The 18826-nt window shown below is 35.4% G+C and overlaps 5 protein-coding genes across 6 annotated transcripts; 2 read left to right on the top strand and 3 right to left on the bottom strand.

Annotated features, from left to right (window-relative positions):
- Positions 1–1594: 1594 nt before the first annotated feature.
- On the bottom strand, positions 1595–5426 carry GAUT10 (galacturonosyltransferase 10). Of its 2 annotated transcripts, XM_011094575.3 has the most exons (3): positions 4969–5108; positions 3824–3937; positions 1595–3301 (listed from the first exon to the last, which is right to left on the bottom strand). In XM_011094575.3, the coding sequence occupies exons 2-3, from the start codon at positions 3833–3835 to the stop codon at positions 1850–1852; spliced, it is 1464 nt and encodes a 487-aa protein (XP_011092877.1). In that variant the 5' UTR covers positions 3836–3937; positions 4969–5108; the 3' UTR covers positions 1595–1849. The 2 variants fall into 2 exon arrangements, with proteins under 2 accessions (XP_011092877.1, XP_011092876.1); XM_011094574.3 differs by lacking the exon at positions 3824–3937 and having other exon boundaries at positions 4969–5426.
- Positions 5427–7256: 1830 nt separating this feature from the next.
- Positions 7257–8200, bottom strand: LOC105172953 (protein SMALL AUXIN UP-REGULATED RNA 51). The gene has a single exon (XM_011094576.3). The coding sequence runs from the start codon at positions 8106–8108 to the stop codon at positions 7686–7688; it is 423 nt and encodes a 140-aa protein (XP_011092878.1). The 5' UTR covers positions 8109–8200; the 3' UTR covers positions 7257–7685.
- A 1156-nt stretch (positions 8201–9356) lies between these two features.
- On the bottom strand, positions 9357–11241 carry LOC148785163 (uncharacterized). Its single transcript, XM_088885786.1, has 3 exons — positions 11083–11241; positions 10918–10983; positions 9357–9629 (listed from the first exon to the last, which is right to left on the bottom strand). Exons 1-3 carry the CDS (start codon positions 11128–11130, stop codon positions 9582–9584), a joined length of 162 nt encoding a protein of 53 aa, XP_088741912.1. The 5' UTR covers positions 11131–11241; the 3' UTR covers positions 9357–9581.
- A 436-nt stretch (positions 11242–11677) lies between these two features.
- Positions 11678–14101, top strand: LOC105172955 (chromatin-remodeling complex subunit). Its single transcript, XM_011094577.3, has 4 exons — positions 11678–11856; positions 12507–12711; positions 13167–13234; positions 13823–14101. Exons 2-4 carry the CDS (start codon positions 12540–12542, stop codon positions 13952–13954), a joined length of 372 nt encoding a protein of 123 aa, XP_011092879.1. The 5' UTR covers positions 11678–11856; positions 12507–12539; the 3' UTR covers positions 13955–14101.
- A 2019-nt stretch (positions 14102–16120) lies between these two features.
- Positions 16121–16945, top strand: LOC105172956 (peptidyl-prolyl cis-trans isomerase 2). The gene has a single exon (XM_011094578.3). It carries the CDS (start codon positions 16250–16252, stop codon positions 16763–16765), a length of 516 nt encoding a protein of 171 aa, XP_011092880.1. The 5' UTR covers positions 16121–16249; the 3' UTR covers positions 16766–16945.
- The last annotated feature ends 1881 nt before the right edge of the window (positions 16946–18826 follow it).

The following is an 18826-nucleotide window of genomic DNA, read 5'->3' as shown; positions in this document are numbered from 1 at the left end:
TACAATATCTGGGGGCTCGAGGCACGTGACTGTTGCCCCACCTATCTCTATTTGAACTTGTGACGTGACCTGTCACGTGGCCCCGCTACCACTGTCCAAATCATCTTTCCTACTTTCATCATTCATCAACATATAATAATTATTAGAAAATCAGGGCCGCTCTTTTAATTTCTACTTCTATTTTTATTTTCTTTTTTAATTAGCTTCATAAATATACTCAAAATTAAAGCTTAAATAGAATTAAAGAAACTACTTTTTTTATTTATGAGTGGTGTCACATTATTTTTAAATTTTGTTAAGAAAATTAAGAAATAAACCATTGTTTCAAGACATTTCCGATACAAGGAAAATGATATAATTGAGAATTGAGACTGGAGGTGGAATTAATTAATGGGTCCAAAATAAGATAAATTGCAATGGATTCTTCTCAATTTTGACATATGATTATTCTTTCATTATTTAAAAAATTATAAATATTGTATTGATGTTCTGATAAAATTATGTAATTTTTGAATGAAAATTTGAAATTATTAATTTTATCTAGTCCTTATTGTATGTTTTAAAAAAAATGGCCGGATGGATGAAAAATTTTAAAATATCATAAAAAATTATCTACTTAATCCATTAAAAATTTTAAAAAATTTTAATAAATAAATAAAATTATTATTCACAGTTCAAAATAATATTTTAATCAAATTACTACAAAAAATGAATAAAAATTGAATATAGACTAACGAATTGTGTTAATTACTAGACGGTTGTTACAATCAAGGGATATTGAAAAAATAATAAAAAAATATTTATAATTGTATCAAAATCTAAAAAAAAAAACTCATTGTAATTTACTATAAAAAAATATTTTGTTTGAGAACAATAATTGTTTTTGCAGTTTACCGCCTTAATAATAAAAATTTGTAATCTGTGCAACAAAAGGAATTAAGTGAAAATGATTTTAAATATATTAAATTAATCTCTCCACTTTGAAGTGGGCCAGGGTTGACCCATTATCTGATCCGATCCAAAACTGTTATACCATGAAAAGCTAATTGGGACCAACAACAATGCGGATCTAAAAGGTCCACTTTTTTGTGGCTGATCATTCTCATCCGGGTGGGTCTTTTCACTTGGCCCAAATACCATGTGGAAGTGGAACCATCTTGTCAATACTCAATTACTCATCCATTTCAAGTACAATTAGTTGCTGATGCACACTATTTTTACGAGCATATAAAAAAAAATTATGTGAAAAGAAGATAAATCATTAAAATTGTGTAAGATTAAAAAATATGGGGTACGTTGAGAAAGAGAAAATAAATTATAGAAATTTATTAAAAATACAGAAATTTGTGTTAAAAGATATGGAGAATGTAAGAGAAATTCAATAAATTGTAATTATAGATTTTTTAAAAAATATAGAAGTTTGTGAGGAAAAAAAAAAAACCGAACTAAAAATATAGAAGTTTGTGAGGAAAGTCTAAAAATATACATGTATGTATGTAATTTCCCAGTAATATTGAAAAACCGAACTAAAAGAGTCCAGCAGCCAGGAAAGAGGACACAACAAGAACATCAACTAATTGGTGAGTGCCAAAGCTCAAAAAAGGAGACTTAATCTGTATTAAGCATTTGTAGCAACAACTCCTGAACAGACCTCAAATAGATTTAACATGAGACTACATGCTGAACATTATGTTACAACAACGAAATTGAATTTCCGACGACCAAATATCAATGGTCATACCACTTACCCTGAGTCGTCTCATAATCTCCTCCTAAAATCTCCCAGTGTACAAATAATTGGTCAAAACTCCTGTTTTTTCATCACAAATCGCAAAATCCATATTCGAAATTAATGGACGTTGCACTGTTGCAATAGAGGATGCCCATAATCAACATACTTATCCCAAATCGGTTTATATTTCTCCATTCCAATCTTCAACCAAGGTTTTGAGTTGCCGTTAAAATGTAGCACAGCCCCTGTCTCTATCAACTTTGGATCAACATTCGTATAGCCCAAACCTAGGACATGCCATGAGGGGTTTAGAGGCTCTGTCAATCCATAGAATGTCAACAGGCCTGGAGGGAGAGTCCCGAGTTTCCACAAAGTCCTGTCAACATTCTTTTCCTGCCAGTAGTGGTAGATACCCGTGACATTCCTTCTCCTCCATTCAACCAAATCAAAAACATTCATCCCAAATGCCCATCCACACGCGTCAGGGTCAAAATGCTCACGAATTAGGGGGTGAGAGTAATTCAAGTACTTGTGGTATCTATGAAATGTTTCCATGCATGTCTCCACTGCACCATTGACATTGCCGTTCAGATCGAGAGAGAAAAGAGCTGAAAGATCCTTCTGCACGACAACGTCATCATCAAGAAAGACCACCTTCTTCAGGGCAGGAAAAACTTCAGGAATGTAGAATCTGAGGTGGTTAAGCATGGATAAGTATTTAGGGTTCCTGAACTTGATTGGAGTCCGGTTATCACCACCACTACCTGAGAAGTAGTAGCTCCGGGTGTCCGAGTCTTGAAGCTGTTTAAGAACAGGAACATAGGAAGCATTCAACCAGCTAAAGTCTTCTATCTTTTGGACATCAACAGTTACTCCTGCAAAACTATTCATGGTGAACCAAGCTCTCATTGCTGCGTGATTCACTTCATCAGTTACAAGGTGGAAAACCACCTTCTCAGGATTTTTGGAATTCAAAGCTGTAGAATTCACGACAACTGAAGTTGCGAGGATGTTATCAGAGAAGACACAAAAGTGATACAAACTGTTGTCCTTGAGTTTTAAAGCTGTTTGTCTATTCTCTTTAAGTTTCCTCTGCAAATTGGAATTCTTAAACCATTCACTTGTCAGACGAACACCGAGGCAATACAAGCTCTTTGGAACTTCTTCAGCAGCTATTTGTCCATACTTCGAACTTTTCTCTGTGATAGAGTTCATTTGCTCTTCAAGACCCTGGATCTTGGCCTTAAGTCTCATGATCATGGTAGCACTGTCATAATGGAGTTGCTGAGCCTGAAAGAGTAGAAGTGCCATGTCACGAATAGCAGTTTCTGATTCGCTGGTTGTCAAAGGAGTTCTTCTTAAGGCTGCATTTGACAGAAGGATCTGTGAGTTGCGAATCTGAGCACTAAGTTCCCATGCAAATTGCAGATTGCTGCTTTCCTTTGCAATAACGAGAAATGCCTTTGCCAGAGAAATTTGGTCATTCAGTTGCCTCGTTACAGAGTCAGGACTCACCATTTCGTCAGTGATGTTCAGGCCTTCTATAACCTTTTCATGTCTAGTGAATCTCTGCATAACATAAAAACAGATGTCAATTGCTATTTCCAATAATAACTTCTGACAGATAAGGGGAGGGAACAAACTAATACAACTGTAAACTATGTCAATGCAACAAAAGTGACATTTAATTTGCCTGAACCTTTTCTCGTTTGTTCCTGAATCAAGGACCAAAGATTTCCCATTTTCCTCACCTGTACTTTAATTACATTTTAGGGAGATGCTATATAAAAAATGGTAAAAAAACATGTGGACTTTATATTTTAATCAAACAGACTTCAGCATTAGAGCATCTGAAAGGAAGCATTTTGCAAATCCTATATATATTTACCATAAACAGAAGTGCAACACTACCAGAGCTGTTAACATTGGGCATAAAGAGGGTGCATCTTGCCCCTCTGACCATTACCGATTTTAACTATTAGGTGACATATCGACATTTGCAACCGTAAGTTGCTAAAGAATAATATAAGCCAATCTCATGTACAAGGGGCCAACTAGATGCCAGAAGTTAAACGAACAGAACACCATTACCATTTCAAACATTGTCCCAAATCAGTTACCATGTTCCTTTCTTAAGTTACTTTTTCTGCAGCAACTCTTTAGAGCCCAATAGCATTTCTGCATGTTTCACTTGGTATCTGTTGCCTGGGAAAAGCATACATTGCAGTTCACTCACAACAACAATATTTTGAAGGTTGCTGCTGAACATGTCATTGCAACATCATATCATTGTGTGTTTACAGAACTAACATGTTCATAATTGAAGCTTAATGCTTAACAAGTTGATCATCATATGTACCTAACTAAATTGATATACATTTCCGTCCCCCAATTTCTAACTATGAAAAATTGCAGTTCTTGCATCATTCTTTTTTGGGGGGAAGGTTAATTGCATAAATATAAAAAAAGGTACAATAATAACCCTAAGGAACTATTACATTAATTCCAGGCAATCTTCCAGATTCTATATATTAGTTCTTGCATCATTTAATACTTCAATAAGTCACCTTTTACATATTAGTATCAAACTTTACCGTTCTTAATCATTTACTAGTGCTCATTGATCAATAAATTCTTTTTAATCTTCGACATGTGTACTGTAAGAGCAAAAAGCTTATTCAACTAATCCCTTCCACAGAGCTCCATTCACCCAGCATTTATGAGAAGAATCATAACAGGAAACACCACTTCAGTCTCCAACTTTATCCTCATTTTTGGTGAATAGGTGATGGTTAAAACTACACATAAATCTTAGGCCAATGTATGGTTCCTTTGGAACAAATAAGAGAGATTATCAGTATTTCACACTAGTAAATACATTTACATTCAATATCTTATCATGATCCCTGAGTTCATGTTACAATAAATAAAACAAGTTTTCACACACTTGATAAATCTTAGGGACAACTAACCGCTTCAGTTTCAGTAATTTGCCCCCAACAGTTAGTAAGGCTAATACCCATTCACTCTACTCTTTATATCTCCTATTGCCAATCTGTTCCACAAGTTCCCATCAAAATTTAAAAAGAAAAAAAGAGAAAGAAGCAATACATCAAAGAGAAACGATGAAGAATGCACCTCCAACTGATCCCAACTCAAATCACAAGGTAATAAACAAAATTAATTACATATGCAGTATATGTTAAGTTGAGAGAAAATTTCAGATCGAAAATTACCTTGGAATAAACCGATCTTGAAGAGGGACGCTGATTTTCCCGGCTCAAGAGCACAATGAAAAGCAGAATCACTGAGCCACACAGCGTCAACCAGAACACATTCGGAATTCGTCGCCTCACCGGCCGCCTAAAGTCTGACCCTCGACGCCTCATTTACTTGGACAGAAGAACTGGAAATGAAACCAGTCAAAAATATCTACGAATTACAATTCTGGCACCTCGTGATTGAAGAATTGCGCAGAATTCGAACTGGTTTTCTTAAATATTTTCAATCAAAATAGAATAAATAATCAGAGCTCAGGGCAGTTGGAAGTGTGGAGCAGTTTGTGGAAGAGCTCTGAGAGAGATCTCAGATGGCTGGTATAGAAAAAGGGCGTAGGCGTGGAGAAAGAAAGAACTGGACCGACAGAGCTAAAGCAACGAGGTGAAGCCTTTAACGGTCTTCACTCTTCTCATAACATTAACCCACCGTGAAAAGGAAAAAGCATTCACAATCACGGGATGATGCATCAACTGGATTTGGATCTTGGGGCCCAGTTCACTAAACACCATTGGGTCAGATCCCAAATAATTGGATGTTTATTTTATAATAGTCCAGCCCGTGATTATTTGGTATGACCCGTTATTCGGCCCATTTTGGGCGGACTATAGTCCGATTTTGCAAAGCCCAACCCAATAAAGTACCTTTGTCAATTTTATCCTCAAATGGTCCACGGTAAAGACTGAAATACCCTATAATGTTACAAAAATTACAAGACAAATATTTGTCACTTCTTAATGTTGATTGACGTTTTTGTGCCAATTCTTCTCTCACTCTTCTTGTTAATGGTGTTTGGTGTATCCTTATAATTCTTCTCCCAGCGTTTTTGTTCTTGGTTTTGTTTTTCTTTTTATTGTTGTTGAATTGAGCTTATGGCTCTTGGAGTTTCTTTTTATGTTTTCTGATTGGATTGAGATTTCATTCTCACATGTTCTGACTTGATTCAAATATATTTGAATAGATCGGATTGAATTATTTTTATAATTTGCGGTAATTACTCAAATACGATTTTAATTAAGTTGGGTCGATTATCGGGTATAAAGAAAATACTCTGTTGGGAAATTGGCTCAGGACCAAATTCGGTAGGCTCAAACCCATAGCCCCAACCCACCACCTATAAGACCTGACCCGATCTACCCATTATCCGATTCGGTTCCCATTTTTAAATGATTGAAACTCTTCGCATTCTTATTCCTTTTTCTTGGCCGAATTTATTAACCCTCCTCGTATTCTTCCCTCTTTCTCGATTTTTTGCACCATCATCAATGACTTTTTCATATTTATACACTACCTTCGAAAACAAAAAGAAGAGAAAGAACAAGTGAGGAAAAAAAATAAAAGAGATAGGTAAACTTGAGTAGTTCGATGGTGCCTTGGTGGCATGGGTTAGCCTTGGTAGCTATCGTTCCTTAGTGGGTTTCAACAACCAGAGTGGTTTGGTTGCCGGCCTTTGTGGTTGTGTGCTTCGTCCCCCCTATATCGGCTCCCTGAGCCTCTTTGATTTTGTTCCGTTTTTTATATTTTCGTTTTATTTTAATGTTATTATGGTTATATCCCTGATTATTGTAATACTTGAGTTTGGTTATATTTTTTTGGACTCATCACTATGAGGTGAAAACCCAACATATTCGATTGGGTTAATCAAGTACGCAATATTTATTTAAAAAAATAATAAAAGAAAAGAAAATTATTCTTGTTTCTAGTAAAAATTAGTAAAGTAAAAAAAGCAAAATACATATGATTAGGTTCAAGGTTGATCTACTTGTCAAGTTATTTATATTATGAATTAAATTATTTTATTTATTAATTTAAATTAATTGTGATGTTATATTATATTTTAATATAGATAAGCTGATATTGTAATTTTGATATAAATTTTTTGTATAATATTTTTAAAAAACAAGTCACACAACACATACAATTTACAATTGACAAGTATAAAATTACAAAAGAAAGTTACCTTTAAATACTTCTTTATTGCTTTCACATTTAAATTACAAAAAAAGAAATGGAAAATATTCGGCTATTCAATTACGAGTATTAGACTAACCCGATTTCAACAAATACCCAATTTTGTTAAACTTGTGTTGGATATCAAATATACTATTAACCAAAAAAAAAAAAGTGAGTATCCAACTAAAAAAACCCGAAATCCGAGAAACCCTGACCCGCCCCACCCTATATATGATGAGGAATTCTCCACAAGTAACAATACATTTCTCGGCTTTCAAGTTTCAACAGCTTCAAATTAAAACTAAATTCCTCGTTTCATTTCTCACAGATAAATATTTAAATACGACCATATAATTATCGGAAAAAATGTATCTCAAGGCTTCCTTAATCTGTATATAATTGTAATATCTATGACCAGAAGAGTCCGGTTTTTTCCTTTTTCTCGAGTCAAAACATACAATTCCGCATAAAATTAGCCATTGCCGAATAAGTTCTACCACCCCTAAAAGACGTTTGCTAATAAATACGCCTTTATCCTGAATCAACTAAGGATGAACACGGCGGAGCTGCATCTTACAACCACCCTCCGCAGCCATCTCCTCGGCGAACAACATAAGTTAAAAAGACTACAGATGTGGAAAATAAGGACATAATGACAAACTGTTAAAGACTAAAAAGTCGTCAAGAGTAGCAGTTAGCCGATTCAAACTCGTGTAAATACTCGTCAGGACGTGAATCCATACAGCAACGGCCGAGACTCGCCGAAATAATCGTGGTTTTCATTCCTGGTCATGCCGACGTGGCAGCATCTCTGGAAGTCCGAGTTAGCCGATTCGCCTCGGGAGACGAGCCGGAGGATCTCCTCGAACAGCAACTCGTCGCACGGGATCGCCAGAGGTCCGTGGTTGTTGGAGAAGCCGTACTCTTCCTCGACCTGGCTCAGAAGCCGCCTGAAAATCGGGTGGTTCAGGTGCGTCGCGCGCACGATGAACCTCCTGCAGCTGCTACCTACGTAGATGGCCACGTGTCCAGCCGGCACATCCGGCCGCCAACGGTGAGACGAAGCCGGTAATGTCGCCTTCCTCCGCCATGCCCGGAGCATTTGCCTGATGCTCACAATGTGCCGGATTGTGTTGCATTTTCCCATAATTGCTGGAGAGAGAGAGTGGGAAGGGAAGGTGAGTTAGAGCGCTCAGTTGAGGAAAAGCTGTTCTATGTTTGAATATTTAACTTTGGAAAACTCCCGTTATAAAGGGATCTTCATAATGTCCCTATACCGAAATTGACCTTGGATAATCAGACTATTTACGACATTAAGTTTTGGTACACAACCATTAATGATTTGTATTGTAAGTATGAATTACGAAAAATATGATATATTTGTTATGTAGTTGAATATTTTTTTTAATTAATTAATAAATATATTATAATTGAATGAAATTCAGAGTGAAATAAAAATTTTGCCATAAAACAAAGGGCGTGGAGTGTGTTTGTAGAGGGACAGAGACAGAGTACTAATAAGTGCATAACAGAGAGTAGTACAATTTTAGGTGGTTGCCTATGATCTCCTTGTCTCCCCAATGTTGGGTGTTAACCAGTAATCATGATTAAATTAGTTGATATAGCAGAGATTTGGGGAATATTTGGTGGGACCATCTCTTGTCTTCCCACTTACTTAACCACTGTTTATTACTCACTCTTCAACTATTTAAGGGCCCCCATCAAAATTAATTATTTTATATTCGTAATTTCTTTCTTCTTCTCCTTAACATTGAGTTTTTTTCTTTCAAGTACAACGGGAGTGGGCTGAAGGAACTTGAGCTTGACTATAGGTCTTCTTCTTTGTTGAGGGGACATGATGTAACTCAATCCATTGATGCCCGTTACATTGACCTGTTGTATTTTACTTGGTTAGGATTGATGTAATTGAATTTCACGGCCACATATTTATTGGCTTTGAGAGGAAGAAGGAATGCGTTGGTTGCATATTATTATGTCACAATTATTTAGTCTGCCACAAATTACAGACTGCAATGGCAGTTCAATTTAATGTTGATGCAGTTGTACCAAAACCCTGTAAATGACTTAAATGTCTTTTATATAGGCTTTACTTGGCCCCTACTACGCCTAATAACTCAATTCTCAACTTTCTCATGAATCCCTCCCAAAGATAAATTTTTCACACGTACTCACCAAAATACACTCAACTTAGACACAGAATCAATTAAGCTTCTGCAAGAGATTTGTAGTCGTGGTGACAGTGCATTATTCTCAGCTTCCATGTCAATCCACCATCAGAGGACAATAAAGAGCAAAATGTGGACAATTAACAACTCTGCACAAGAGAGGCTGCAGGCATTTCTTTTCTTTTGTGATGATGATAAGAGTACAAATGTTTCTCTCTCAATTGAGTGATATTTATCTCATTTCCCAAGTCAGAGAAAAATGAAACATAACAGATGTTAGAGGGAGCCAGATCCATTCAAAAAAATGCTCCGCAAACCCAACGGTTTACAAAGTAGAAAACAATGGTCCTTAGCATCTGGCCAAATTAAAATCTAATTTCTTCCTTTCCATTATTTTGCCGGAAAAAACAAAAAAAAAAGAACACAATGCTCCTCTAGTGATGTCCCTTAGCTTCAGCTTTCTTGTGAGACTTGGCCTTTGCCTGGTAAAACATAACGACAAGCTGTCAGTCTCTCCAGCTCTCACCATTAGCAAAAGATGGGATAGATCAAGAAAACATAGAGCAAAAGTAGAAGAAAGTGGATCATATCTTTCCAAAATTATGTTCTGTAGACTTGTCAAACGGCAAGCGACACAAAAACAAGAAAATACATGTTATGTAAGATACGTTCAGATGGATGCATATAGAATCCTTAGGAAATGAAATAACCATCGGCACCAGTTATGTGGATCTTGGTATTGTTATCTGCTCAACTTCCTACAACAGTATCTTCACCATCTGCCATTCCTTAGCAATAGTATCCACTATATCAAATTGTAATATATGCTATAGGCCACTATTTAGGAGTACCACAACCACAACAGAGTTTTGCATGATACAGTGTTCATTTAGCATTATGATGCATACCGAACTAAGAACATACATTTAGTAAAAACATCTTTTCTGACAGAAAAATTGGATAGACATTTAGAGTTGCTGAATAAAAACTGCAATTGCAGTTAAAAAATTAAGCCATTCAGAAGCAAAAGCTCTCACTAAAACACCTATATGCTATAGACTATAGAGCCTCCAACCTCAAAATACTTGATGGAAAGAAGTATCCATAACGCACCAGACAACAGAGCAACTCCCAACCCACACAAGGAGAAATGTATCGTGAATTCCAGCAATTGGCTAGTGTGAAGTCAAAATATAAGTGATTTTGTAAGCAATATCAAAAACATATGCACGTCAACAATCCCATGTAGACCAAATTGTGCTGCAATCACAAGAGAAAAACATAATTCACCACATTTCTTGGCAAAGCTCCGGTCGGATGCGGAAATGAACCCTTTTCCCATATCAATTAATGCCGAAAATTTCATTTGCACAAGATCCATCCATCAGAAGCACAAAAATTTCCTATCTTCATATCCTTCATCTCAAACAAACATCAGCTCCAACACCTACTCTAAGGATATTTCCATAGCTCTAGGCTCGAAGCCCATTTCCAATTTCTAGTATCCCATCCCCAAATCTCACTTCACAAACATAATCCCTTTTCATAGAAGAAATTTATGCAGGGCATAAGATATTTTTAGGCTTCAATAATTAATAATCAATTTCCGGATCTGATTTGTCAAATCCAAACCGTAAAACCCAGACCCAAATAAAATTAACATCCTATTGGCAAATCCCCTTCAAGGAGCAACCAGCAAAGTAAAGCTCAACAGCGTATTAAATATATCCAGTGAACCAAAACCAGGGAAGAAGGTCAAAGCAATCATACCTTAAGAATCTTAAGTTTTACGCTCCCGTAAGCGAGTCCGAACGTGAAAGCGGAAACCCTAGCGACCTGCCATTCATGAAAATTCAGCTAAATTCCCACAAATCCAAACACAATACACCTACATATATGCATAAAATACAGATCGGATATAGAAATGTAAGTTACCAAAGCAAGGGTGCTCTTGCCGGAGTACGGTCCAGGTGGCGGCGCCATTGTTAGAGCTTTTTGACAGAAGAAAAACAGACCAAAATTTTCTTCTTCGTTTGAGCTGAAAGTCTAAAAGAGGATGAACAGAGATCTATCTCCCTCTTAAGCCCTAGTCCTGTTATCGCGCACGTGTGGTTCGTGCGTGTGCGTACGTCCAGCTGGGTTGTGATCCGGTGCGTCACGGCCTATGACGAGCAAATTTGCGATGCCACGTCTGCAGTAACTTTCTTTGTTAATGAAAAATTAAAACTTGTCAAATGGACTAGTTACAGTAGATCAGTAGGCCATTTATCAATCCGATGGAGGCCCGTTCACTGGTCCAATAGACTAAGCTGAGTTCACCAACTTCCTCATGTACAGGCCCAGTACAATTGTTTAGCCCATTTATGAGTCCAATAGGTTTGGTTGTTCATCAGTGGCCCATTATGTGGTCCAATAGACTAAGCCCAGTTCATCCATGACCTCGGTTTCTTTCAGTTTAACTGGGCCCAGGTTGTAGTGGACCCAAGTCCAATAGCAATCTGGATTTCTAATATAACATATGCAATTCCAAACAGCCCCTAAATTGTAGTTAGCTCCGCCGTGCCATCTCCCGGAGGTTCGAGGCACCGCCGCTGGCTCTTCTCTCCGCCACTGTTTCCCTCTTCGCCCTGTTTCTCACTTGTTCTCTGGCGCATCGAGATTGCTCCAAGCTACCACTACACGCTCAGCTGCCGCCACCCTGGAAATTTGGTTCGACTCTGTTTTCTCGTAATGCGATTATTATAGTAGGGTCTGGAATTTATGTGTTATCTAAATCTGGTTTTTGAGATAGGGCTGCTGAAATTACGCTTGGACAAATGTGCCTCTCGAATGTGTGAATAAGATAAATATTGTTGCAGTTTTTCTTCTTCTTCTTCTCTCTCTTAGATATTTTTTTTTTATCGATTTTACGGGTATAAACTTGTCCAAAATTCGATATGTTTGTATTCATTTCCAAAATAACTTGAGTCAATTTTGTGAATTTATTTCTGGGCAGATTGTGGCGGAGCTTTGAGCACCTCTCTTTTCTGGACAGATTTGATCTCGTTCTTAAGCAGATTATTATTTTTCTTTAACTTAAGTTGTTTCTTTATTTTCATTTTGGGCAATTATTTTATGTATTTTATGTGTTTTTTAGACGGATTTTCCTACAGTTTTTGGTGCAATTGGAAGAGTTCTCACAAATAAAAAGGATTCAATATGAATGAATAATGCAGTATATCGTTTACCAATTTGACAATAAAATGAGAAATTGTGTTCCTTTTGGGATGAATGAGAACACACATGTCAAGTAGTATTTTTATGTTTTCTTGTGCAGTAAAATGCTTTTTACTCAAACTTTAAGTATTTGGTCATGCTAGGTGTAATCTTGGTTTAGAGCTATCTGCTTGTGGATGGAGCCCGAAGTGGTGGAAGCCGAATTGGTATTGCCTACTCACATGAAGTTTAAGAAGATTCAGATGTATGAAAAGTATCCGAAGGGACAGGCCAGAGTTAGGTGGAAGCATCTCAAGCAGATTATTCAAGCTGAGAATTACCAAAATTATCCACCTGATGTGCCAAATTGTGAGTTTGTGCCTTCTTGCCTTTGTGTTTGAATCATCTTTACTAACTAATCGATGGAGTATCTAATTAGTGGTCACATAAATCTTAAAAAGAATTTCTTTTGAGTGTAGATAGATTAACATGATTTCTTAGTTTATACTCCAATGCATTCTCTTTTCTGATTCAGGGTTGGAGGGCGTGCAAATATGAAAACTCTATTATACTCGATTGTCATGCATGCAGAAATGCTATGCTAGACTAGGAATCTGTTACTGTTTATATGCACCAGGGTGTAGCATTTGCACTAAAATTGAAAATTAGAGAAGGATTTGTTGAATGCTCCCCCAGTCCTATTGTGATGTATGTCATGCTCAAGATTTGTATCCTTTTAGGGATCATTTTAGTGTCTGATATTCCTACAATGCATTGCAGTTGCTATTGGTGTTGAATTCTGTACTTTTTCCTGTTACTTGCAGATGTTAACATTGAGTCGCCACCATCTATGCGTCCATGCAAAAGAATCTGTGATGTAACTGGATATGAGGTACTTATTTCTTTCATAACTTGCTTTCTGTTAGCAATTTCCCATGTTAGACTTACAACATACCGACCAGATGAAAGGATTGCGCTTTTGATTGTATAGAATTTCACTTTTACATGCTTAAACCCTGCATGTTGATGGGACATTGTGCTCACAAGATCTCCATATGAAGTCCAGCACCATGAACAAAATACTATAGAAAATATTCTTATCAGGAACTGGATAAATTGATAGAATTGTGTCAGAGATTATGTCCTTTCATTGGAATCTTTGGTTTACTGTAAAAAGTTTTCAATATGTGTTGATTGTGATTTCATGTGGTTGCTGGTAATCTTGGCATTTCTGGCGACATGAGAAAAGCGCCTACTTGTATTTGTTTATTTTTTCCTTACTGTTTTTTAGTTGATCATATAGTTCTACCTCTTGGTATTCTAGTTACCCAAACATGGGCATTTACATTATGCTTGGCGCCTTCGTATAACATTGAAAGAACACATGCAATTCTGTATCTGCTTCAGTTTATTCACTGGCTTCTACCTCATACATGAAAAGATATTGAATTCAAATACAAAACCGTGTATCTTGGTGCAGGCACCTTACTTCGATCCAAGAACCAAGCTCCGTTACGCTAACGCAGAAGTGTTCAAGGTCATAAGATCTCTTCCTAATGACTATGTCCAGAGGTACTTGGCTCTCAGAAATGCTGCTGTTGTCCTGAGGTAGCTCCGGATGACTAGAGAAATGGATGTCTGTAATTACTTTTTCTCTTCTGGTTGGTTACATTGACATGTATTATTTATTTATATCCTGCTGTAAAATGGACAATTTTCATCTCTATAATTTATATGCAGAACCGCCTTACTGCCCTAATGATTGAATTGAGAAAGTCCGTTTGGTTCACTTGATAATGGCAATTGGCCCCGGCCCCGATCTGTCCTCTTTGGGGCAGGTTTGGGGTAGAATTTGGAGGGTTCAGGGTGGTTTGATCGGGACTCGTCCGGGTCTAGGGCGGTGTACGTGTTTTGTTCTGGATCTGCTCCGCCCCATCCTGAATAATATATATATATATATATATATATAATTTAGGGTAAATTACATCTTGCTATCCGAACTACTCGTTTTTATATTTTGTTATCTAATTATTTTTTTTATAAACTTATCATCTCAACTTTGCGAAATTTGTGTTTTACCATATATGACTTCTTTTTTGTTGATTTTTTTGTCATAAAAAAATAACATGTTGTGCATGTGAAAAATTATCACATTACATAATTCTTAAATATTACATGTGCACTGCATGTGACATTTTTTTAACAAAAAACTTGGTCGAAAAATAGTTATAAATGGCAAAAGTGTAAAATTTCACAAAATTGAGATGGCAGGTTAGCACAAAAAAAGTTCAGATAGCAAAGTATAAAAATGGCCATAGTTCGAATAGCAAAATGTAATTAATCCTATATTTTATTATCTATTATTAATATATAATTCATTATTAATAAAGTTATAGTACTCTATGTAAATTCTTAAATAATTTTTTGTATATATCCAACTCTATATAAGAAATATAAAAAATAAACTTGATGAGAAAATTAGTACTTTAAATAAACGTATATTTTGTTTTATGCAATTCATTTAGATTGAAAATTATATTAAAATATTTAAATTTAAGCTAACATTTATTAGAAAAAATAAAATATTAATTGAATGCATTCTATGTGTCGTACGATTCATTGTAGATCGTAACATAATATTACTTGATGAGAAAATTAATAATTTAGAGGAATATATACTTTGTGCTATATAATTCATTTTATAGTGAAAAGTGAAAACTATATTAAGGTATTTAAATCTAAACTGATATTACTTATTAAAAAATAAAATATTAGTTAAATATATTATTTGTATTATATAATTCAGTGTAGATTTGTAAAATGATATTACTTAATGAGAAAATTAAATAATTTAAATGAATGTATGCTTGTGTTAAACAATTCATTTTAGGGTGAAAATTATATTAATGTATTTAAACTTAAACTAATATCACGTGTTAAAAAAATAAAATATTAGTTGAATCATGAATGTATTAAGTCTAATTAAATAATTAATTTACATTATTTAACTATAATAAGTAGTGGTTAATTAAAATAACGATACAATTATTTGTAGTTAAAAACAAAGACTTAAAAGTCAAAATTCAAAATTTCTCTTTGCACCTAGGGCGAGGTACAGGGCGGGGAAAAATTAGGCTGGGTGGGTCTGGTATAGGTCTGAGACCCGCCCCGTTGTCATTAGTATTGATAATGTATTCAACTCAGACAAAATTTAGTTGAATCAGGTTAAGTCGAATTCGAGTAGTTTGATATTTTTTTTTAAAAAAAAATATGTTTTATTATCTTTCTTAGTAGGTGAATTGAGTTCATCTCTATTTTGAAAATTTAATTAGTGAAATATATAGGCTAAAACAGAGAATAATATGGTAGTTAAATTACAATGGTATAACAAAATACTAGTAAATCTGGCACATCTTATGTATGTATATAATTTTTTAAAATAAATTAAATAAAATATTTATAATACTAATTTTTATAGCACAAAAGAGTACCTGAACATATATATTAAGATAATAAATTAGTATAAGTATTTTGATTTATAAAAATAATGACAAAAAAAGATATAAATAATGTTGGAGAAATCAAAACATGCATGGAAAAAAAATAATTATGAAAAAATATGATAAATGGAATAGTTAAAAATATTTAAAATAAATGACAGACTAATATTTGCTTTGACTTTGACTCTGCCGGTGTTGTACGCCTAAACCAGGTGATACGATCCAGAAAAATAAGACCAACCGTATATACGCCTAAAAAGAAGCAAAACTCCAGCTTCGACGGTCAAGATTGGGATAATAATCCATTGCTTCTGCTCTATAAGACTCTCGTGAACATGCAATTGCAAATGCACAATATCACGAGTGCGAGTAGAAAATATTGGTGAGCTATAAGGAAATCAGAAGAAATGGCAAACCCCAAGGTTTTCTTCGACATGACAGTCGACGGCCAACCAGCTGGCCGCATCGTGATGGAGCTCTACGCCGACGTTGTTCCGAAGACCGCTGAGAACTTCCGCGCACTCTGCACCGGTGAGAAAGGCACAGGGAAATCCGGCAAGCCGCTCCATTTCAAAGGCTCGACTTTCCACCGCGTGATCCCCAACTTCATGTGTCAAGGGGGAGATTTCACCGCCGGGAACGGCACTGGTGGGGAATCGATCTACGGATCGAAATTCGAAGACGAGAACTTCGTGAAGAAGCACACTGGACCGGGGGTGTTGTCGATGGCGAATGCAGGACCGGGGACGAATGGGTCACAGTTCTTCATCTGCACTGCTAAGACGGAGTGGCTAGATGGGAAGCACGTGGTGTTTGGGCAGGTGGTTGAGGGTTACGACGTGGTGAAGGCGATCGAGAAGGTTGGATCTGGTGGGGGGAAGACGTCGAAGCCGGTGGTGATCGCTGACTGTGGCCAACTTTAGATCTATCTCGTGATGATCTTTGTATCAAGATCTGATGATACTGATCTGATCCATGTTTTAGATTTTCTTTGCTCTCATAATGTGTGGGCTATTTCGTAGCCAACTAGCCATGTTTAAGTTGAATATCATCAAGTTCAACTAATTTCGAATAAGATGGAATTAATTAGGTTAATTACCGAATATTAATATCCAAGCGCATGATCATCCATCTTCTTCACCAATTCATGTTTATGGCCTCATGCACATCATTTTTGCATTCAAATATTTCTAAATATTCCCATGCACTTACAAATTAGACGTACAATATATTTCATATTTCCCTCTTTACTTAAATAACTAATCTAAACTACCCGAAAATAGACTTCTTTGGTGAAAAATTGAAGTGTTTTTTTGCGAGTAATTAGGAAATTAGCATGACAACAATATGAAAACGGAAAATTGCATAATACTCGTGTGTTATGTTAAAATTACACAAAACTTTCATGTGTTAAATAAATAGTCATAAAATATCCTATGAATTTTGAAACAATGCAAAACAAACTCCATCCAAAACTGACCAGAGGTGCTCACACGCGGTTCAAAAAAGAGTAGGGGTGTGTTTTTACTCTCTTTCAACTTTTTTGGTCGTGAGATGATCCAAAATATCCTTCTTCTCTATTATATTACATTACTCAAAAACCAAAGAACAATTTTTCAAGCAAATGGGGTTGGAATATTCGATCGAAAGGTATGAATACATACTTTTTCACACTGTGTATAGTTTCAACTTCTCTTTCAAAGCCAAGAAAAATGAACTAGTTGTCTCTGCATTTCTTTCAAAGCCAATACAAATTAGCTTCTTTCGCTTTCCTCCAAATAAAAAAAAAAAAAAAAAAGAATTCGTTAGATTCCGATACACACAGTAAAAAAAAATTAAAAAAATGAGACAAAAAATTGAAGACATTCTTATCGTTGATTTTGACTTCGTGTTCTTAGCTATATTTTTAATCAAAAGGTTCACAAGGGCCAATAACACTCAATTTTTAAGCTAAAATTACTAAGTCAAACAAAGGAAAGTTTTACAAGATTAAACCCAAAATCACTGTGCCCTAATCTATCTTCTCCCCCTCTTTTACCAATTCCCATTAAACTGAAATTATATTACAATCCTTTCAAAAATTTAATTTTTACACATGATCATCTTTTGTCCTTCATTTAACGTTTTCATATAATAATTTCGTATTTATAAAAAAAAAATATTATGATGCTAACCTTACTCAATATATAGATATATAACATTTATTTCTTTATAAGTACAAAAATATACATGAAGAATGTAGATGAGAGAAAAAATTGAAAATTCATAAAGTTTTTTTTTTATTTGCGTCAGTATTTTCTATCCAAACTGTAACAGAAAGCGGATAAGTGCAAGTCGAGAACTTTCGAAAAATACAAGTATAATTTCAAAAAAAAAAAATTGAGGAAAAATTTAATTCAACATTTTCAAAAGGGGTCTAAGTATAATTAATTTTTTTTATATTAATGGTTGCGGGTTGAGGTCATGGGTTTTACCTCGCTTCAATACTTTGAGGTTTGCGAATAATCTAAAAATATAAGGTTATAGGAGTCGGGGTCGTCCAATTAGGGTCACTTAATGCTTAAATCAGCTAATAAATTTAATAAAAGGGTTTAATATGATAATAATAGGTTAAATTTTTTTGAAATTCCATGCTCTTAAATGAGTTGCAGCTGGAGTCCAATCATACGGACACATACAGGGCTTTACCCAATCCAAATTCGTGGGCGGTCATCTAAACACCTTTGAGATGATCTGAGCTGCATGGGCCCTACTAATGCGAAAGCTCCAGCCTACCAGCCATAGTGGGCGCCTTTTGAAATTTCCAGATGCGGCCGAACTCCAGTGCTTGCTAGGCCCTTACATAAAGACCCATATGATTAATCATATGATTCATTTAAATTTGACCCAACATTTTTCAACCTAAATTTTCCCCTCATGCTGTGCTACTTTTTATTATAAATAATAAGATAAATTACAATATATTTTTCTGATATAATTATAAA

The sequence above is a fragment of the Sesamum indicum genome, linkage group LG10, assembly GCF_026168435.1.
Source record: "Sesamum indicum cultivar Baizhima isolate 11 linkage group LG10, ASM2616843v1, whole genome shotgun sequence".
NCBI classification, from domain to species: Eukaryota; Viridiplantae; Streptophyta; class Magnoliopsida; order Lamiales; family Pedaliaceae; genus Sesamum; species Sesamum indicum.
Note: the sequence above shows the minus strand (reverse complement) of the source record. Positions and strands in the feature narration are given on the sequence as shown.

Excerpts from the sequence above, each read along its gene's own strand:
- LOC105172955 (XM_011094577.3), top strand. The coding sequence starts at position 12,540 with ATGGAGCCCGAAGTGGTGGAAGCCGAATTGGTATTGCCTACTCACATG. Across the intron at positions 12,712-13,166 it reads TCCACCTGATGTGCCAAATT|ATGTTAACATTGAGTCGCCA; the intron begins GTGAGTTTGTGC and ends TGTTACTTGCAG. Across the intron at positions 13,235-13,822 it reads GTGATGTAACTGGATATGAG|GCACCTTACTTCGATCCAAG; the intron begins GTACTTATTTCT and ends ATCTTGGTGCAG.
- LOC105172953 (XM_011094576.3), bottom strand. The coding sequence starts at position 8,108 with ATGGGAAAATGCAACACAATCCGGCACATTGTGAGCATCAGGCAAATG.
- LOC148785163 (XM_088885786.1), bottom strand. The coding sequence starts at position 11,130 with ATGGCGCCGCCACCTGGACCGTACTCCGGCAAGAGCACCCTTGCTTTG. Across the intron at positions 10,984-11,082 it reads GCAAGAGCACCCTTGCTTTG|GTCGCTAGGGTTTCCGCTTT; the intron begins GTAACTTACATT and ends CATGAATGGCAG. Across the intron at positions 9,630-10,917 it reads TAAAACTTAAGATTCTTAAG|GCAAAGGCCAAGTCTCACAA; the intron begins GTATGATTGCTT and ends ATGTTTTACCAG.
- LOC105172956 (XM_011094578.3), top strand. The coding sequence starts at position 16,250 with ATGGCAAACCCCAAGGTTTTCTTCGACATGACAGTCGACGGCCAACCA.
- GAUT10 (XM_011094574.3), bottom strand. The coding sequence starts at position 5,121 with ATGAGGCGTCGAGGGTCAGACTTTAGGCGGCCGGTGAGGCGACGAATT. Across the intron at positions 3,302-4,968 it reads CAAGATCGGTTTATTCCAAG|AGATTCACTAGACATGAAAA; the intron begins GTAATTTTCGAT and ends TATGTTATGCAG.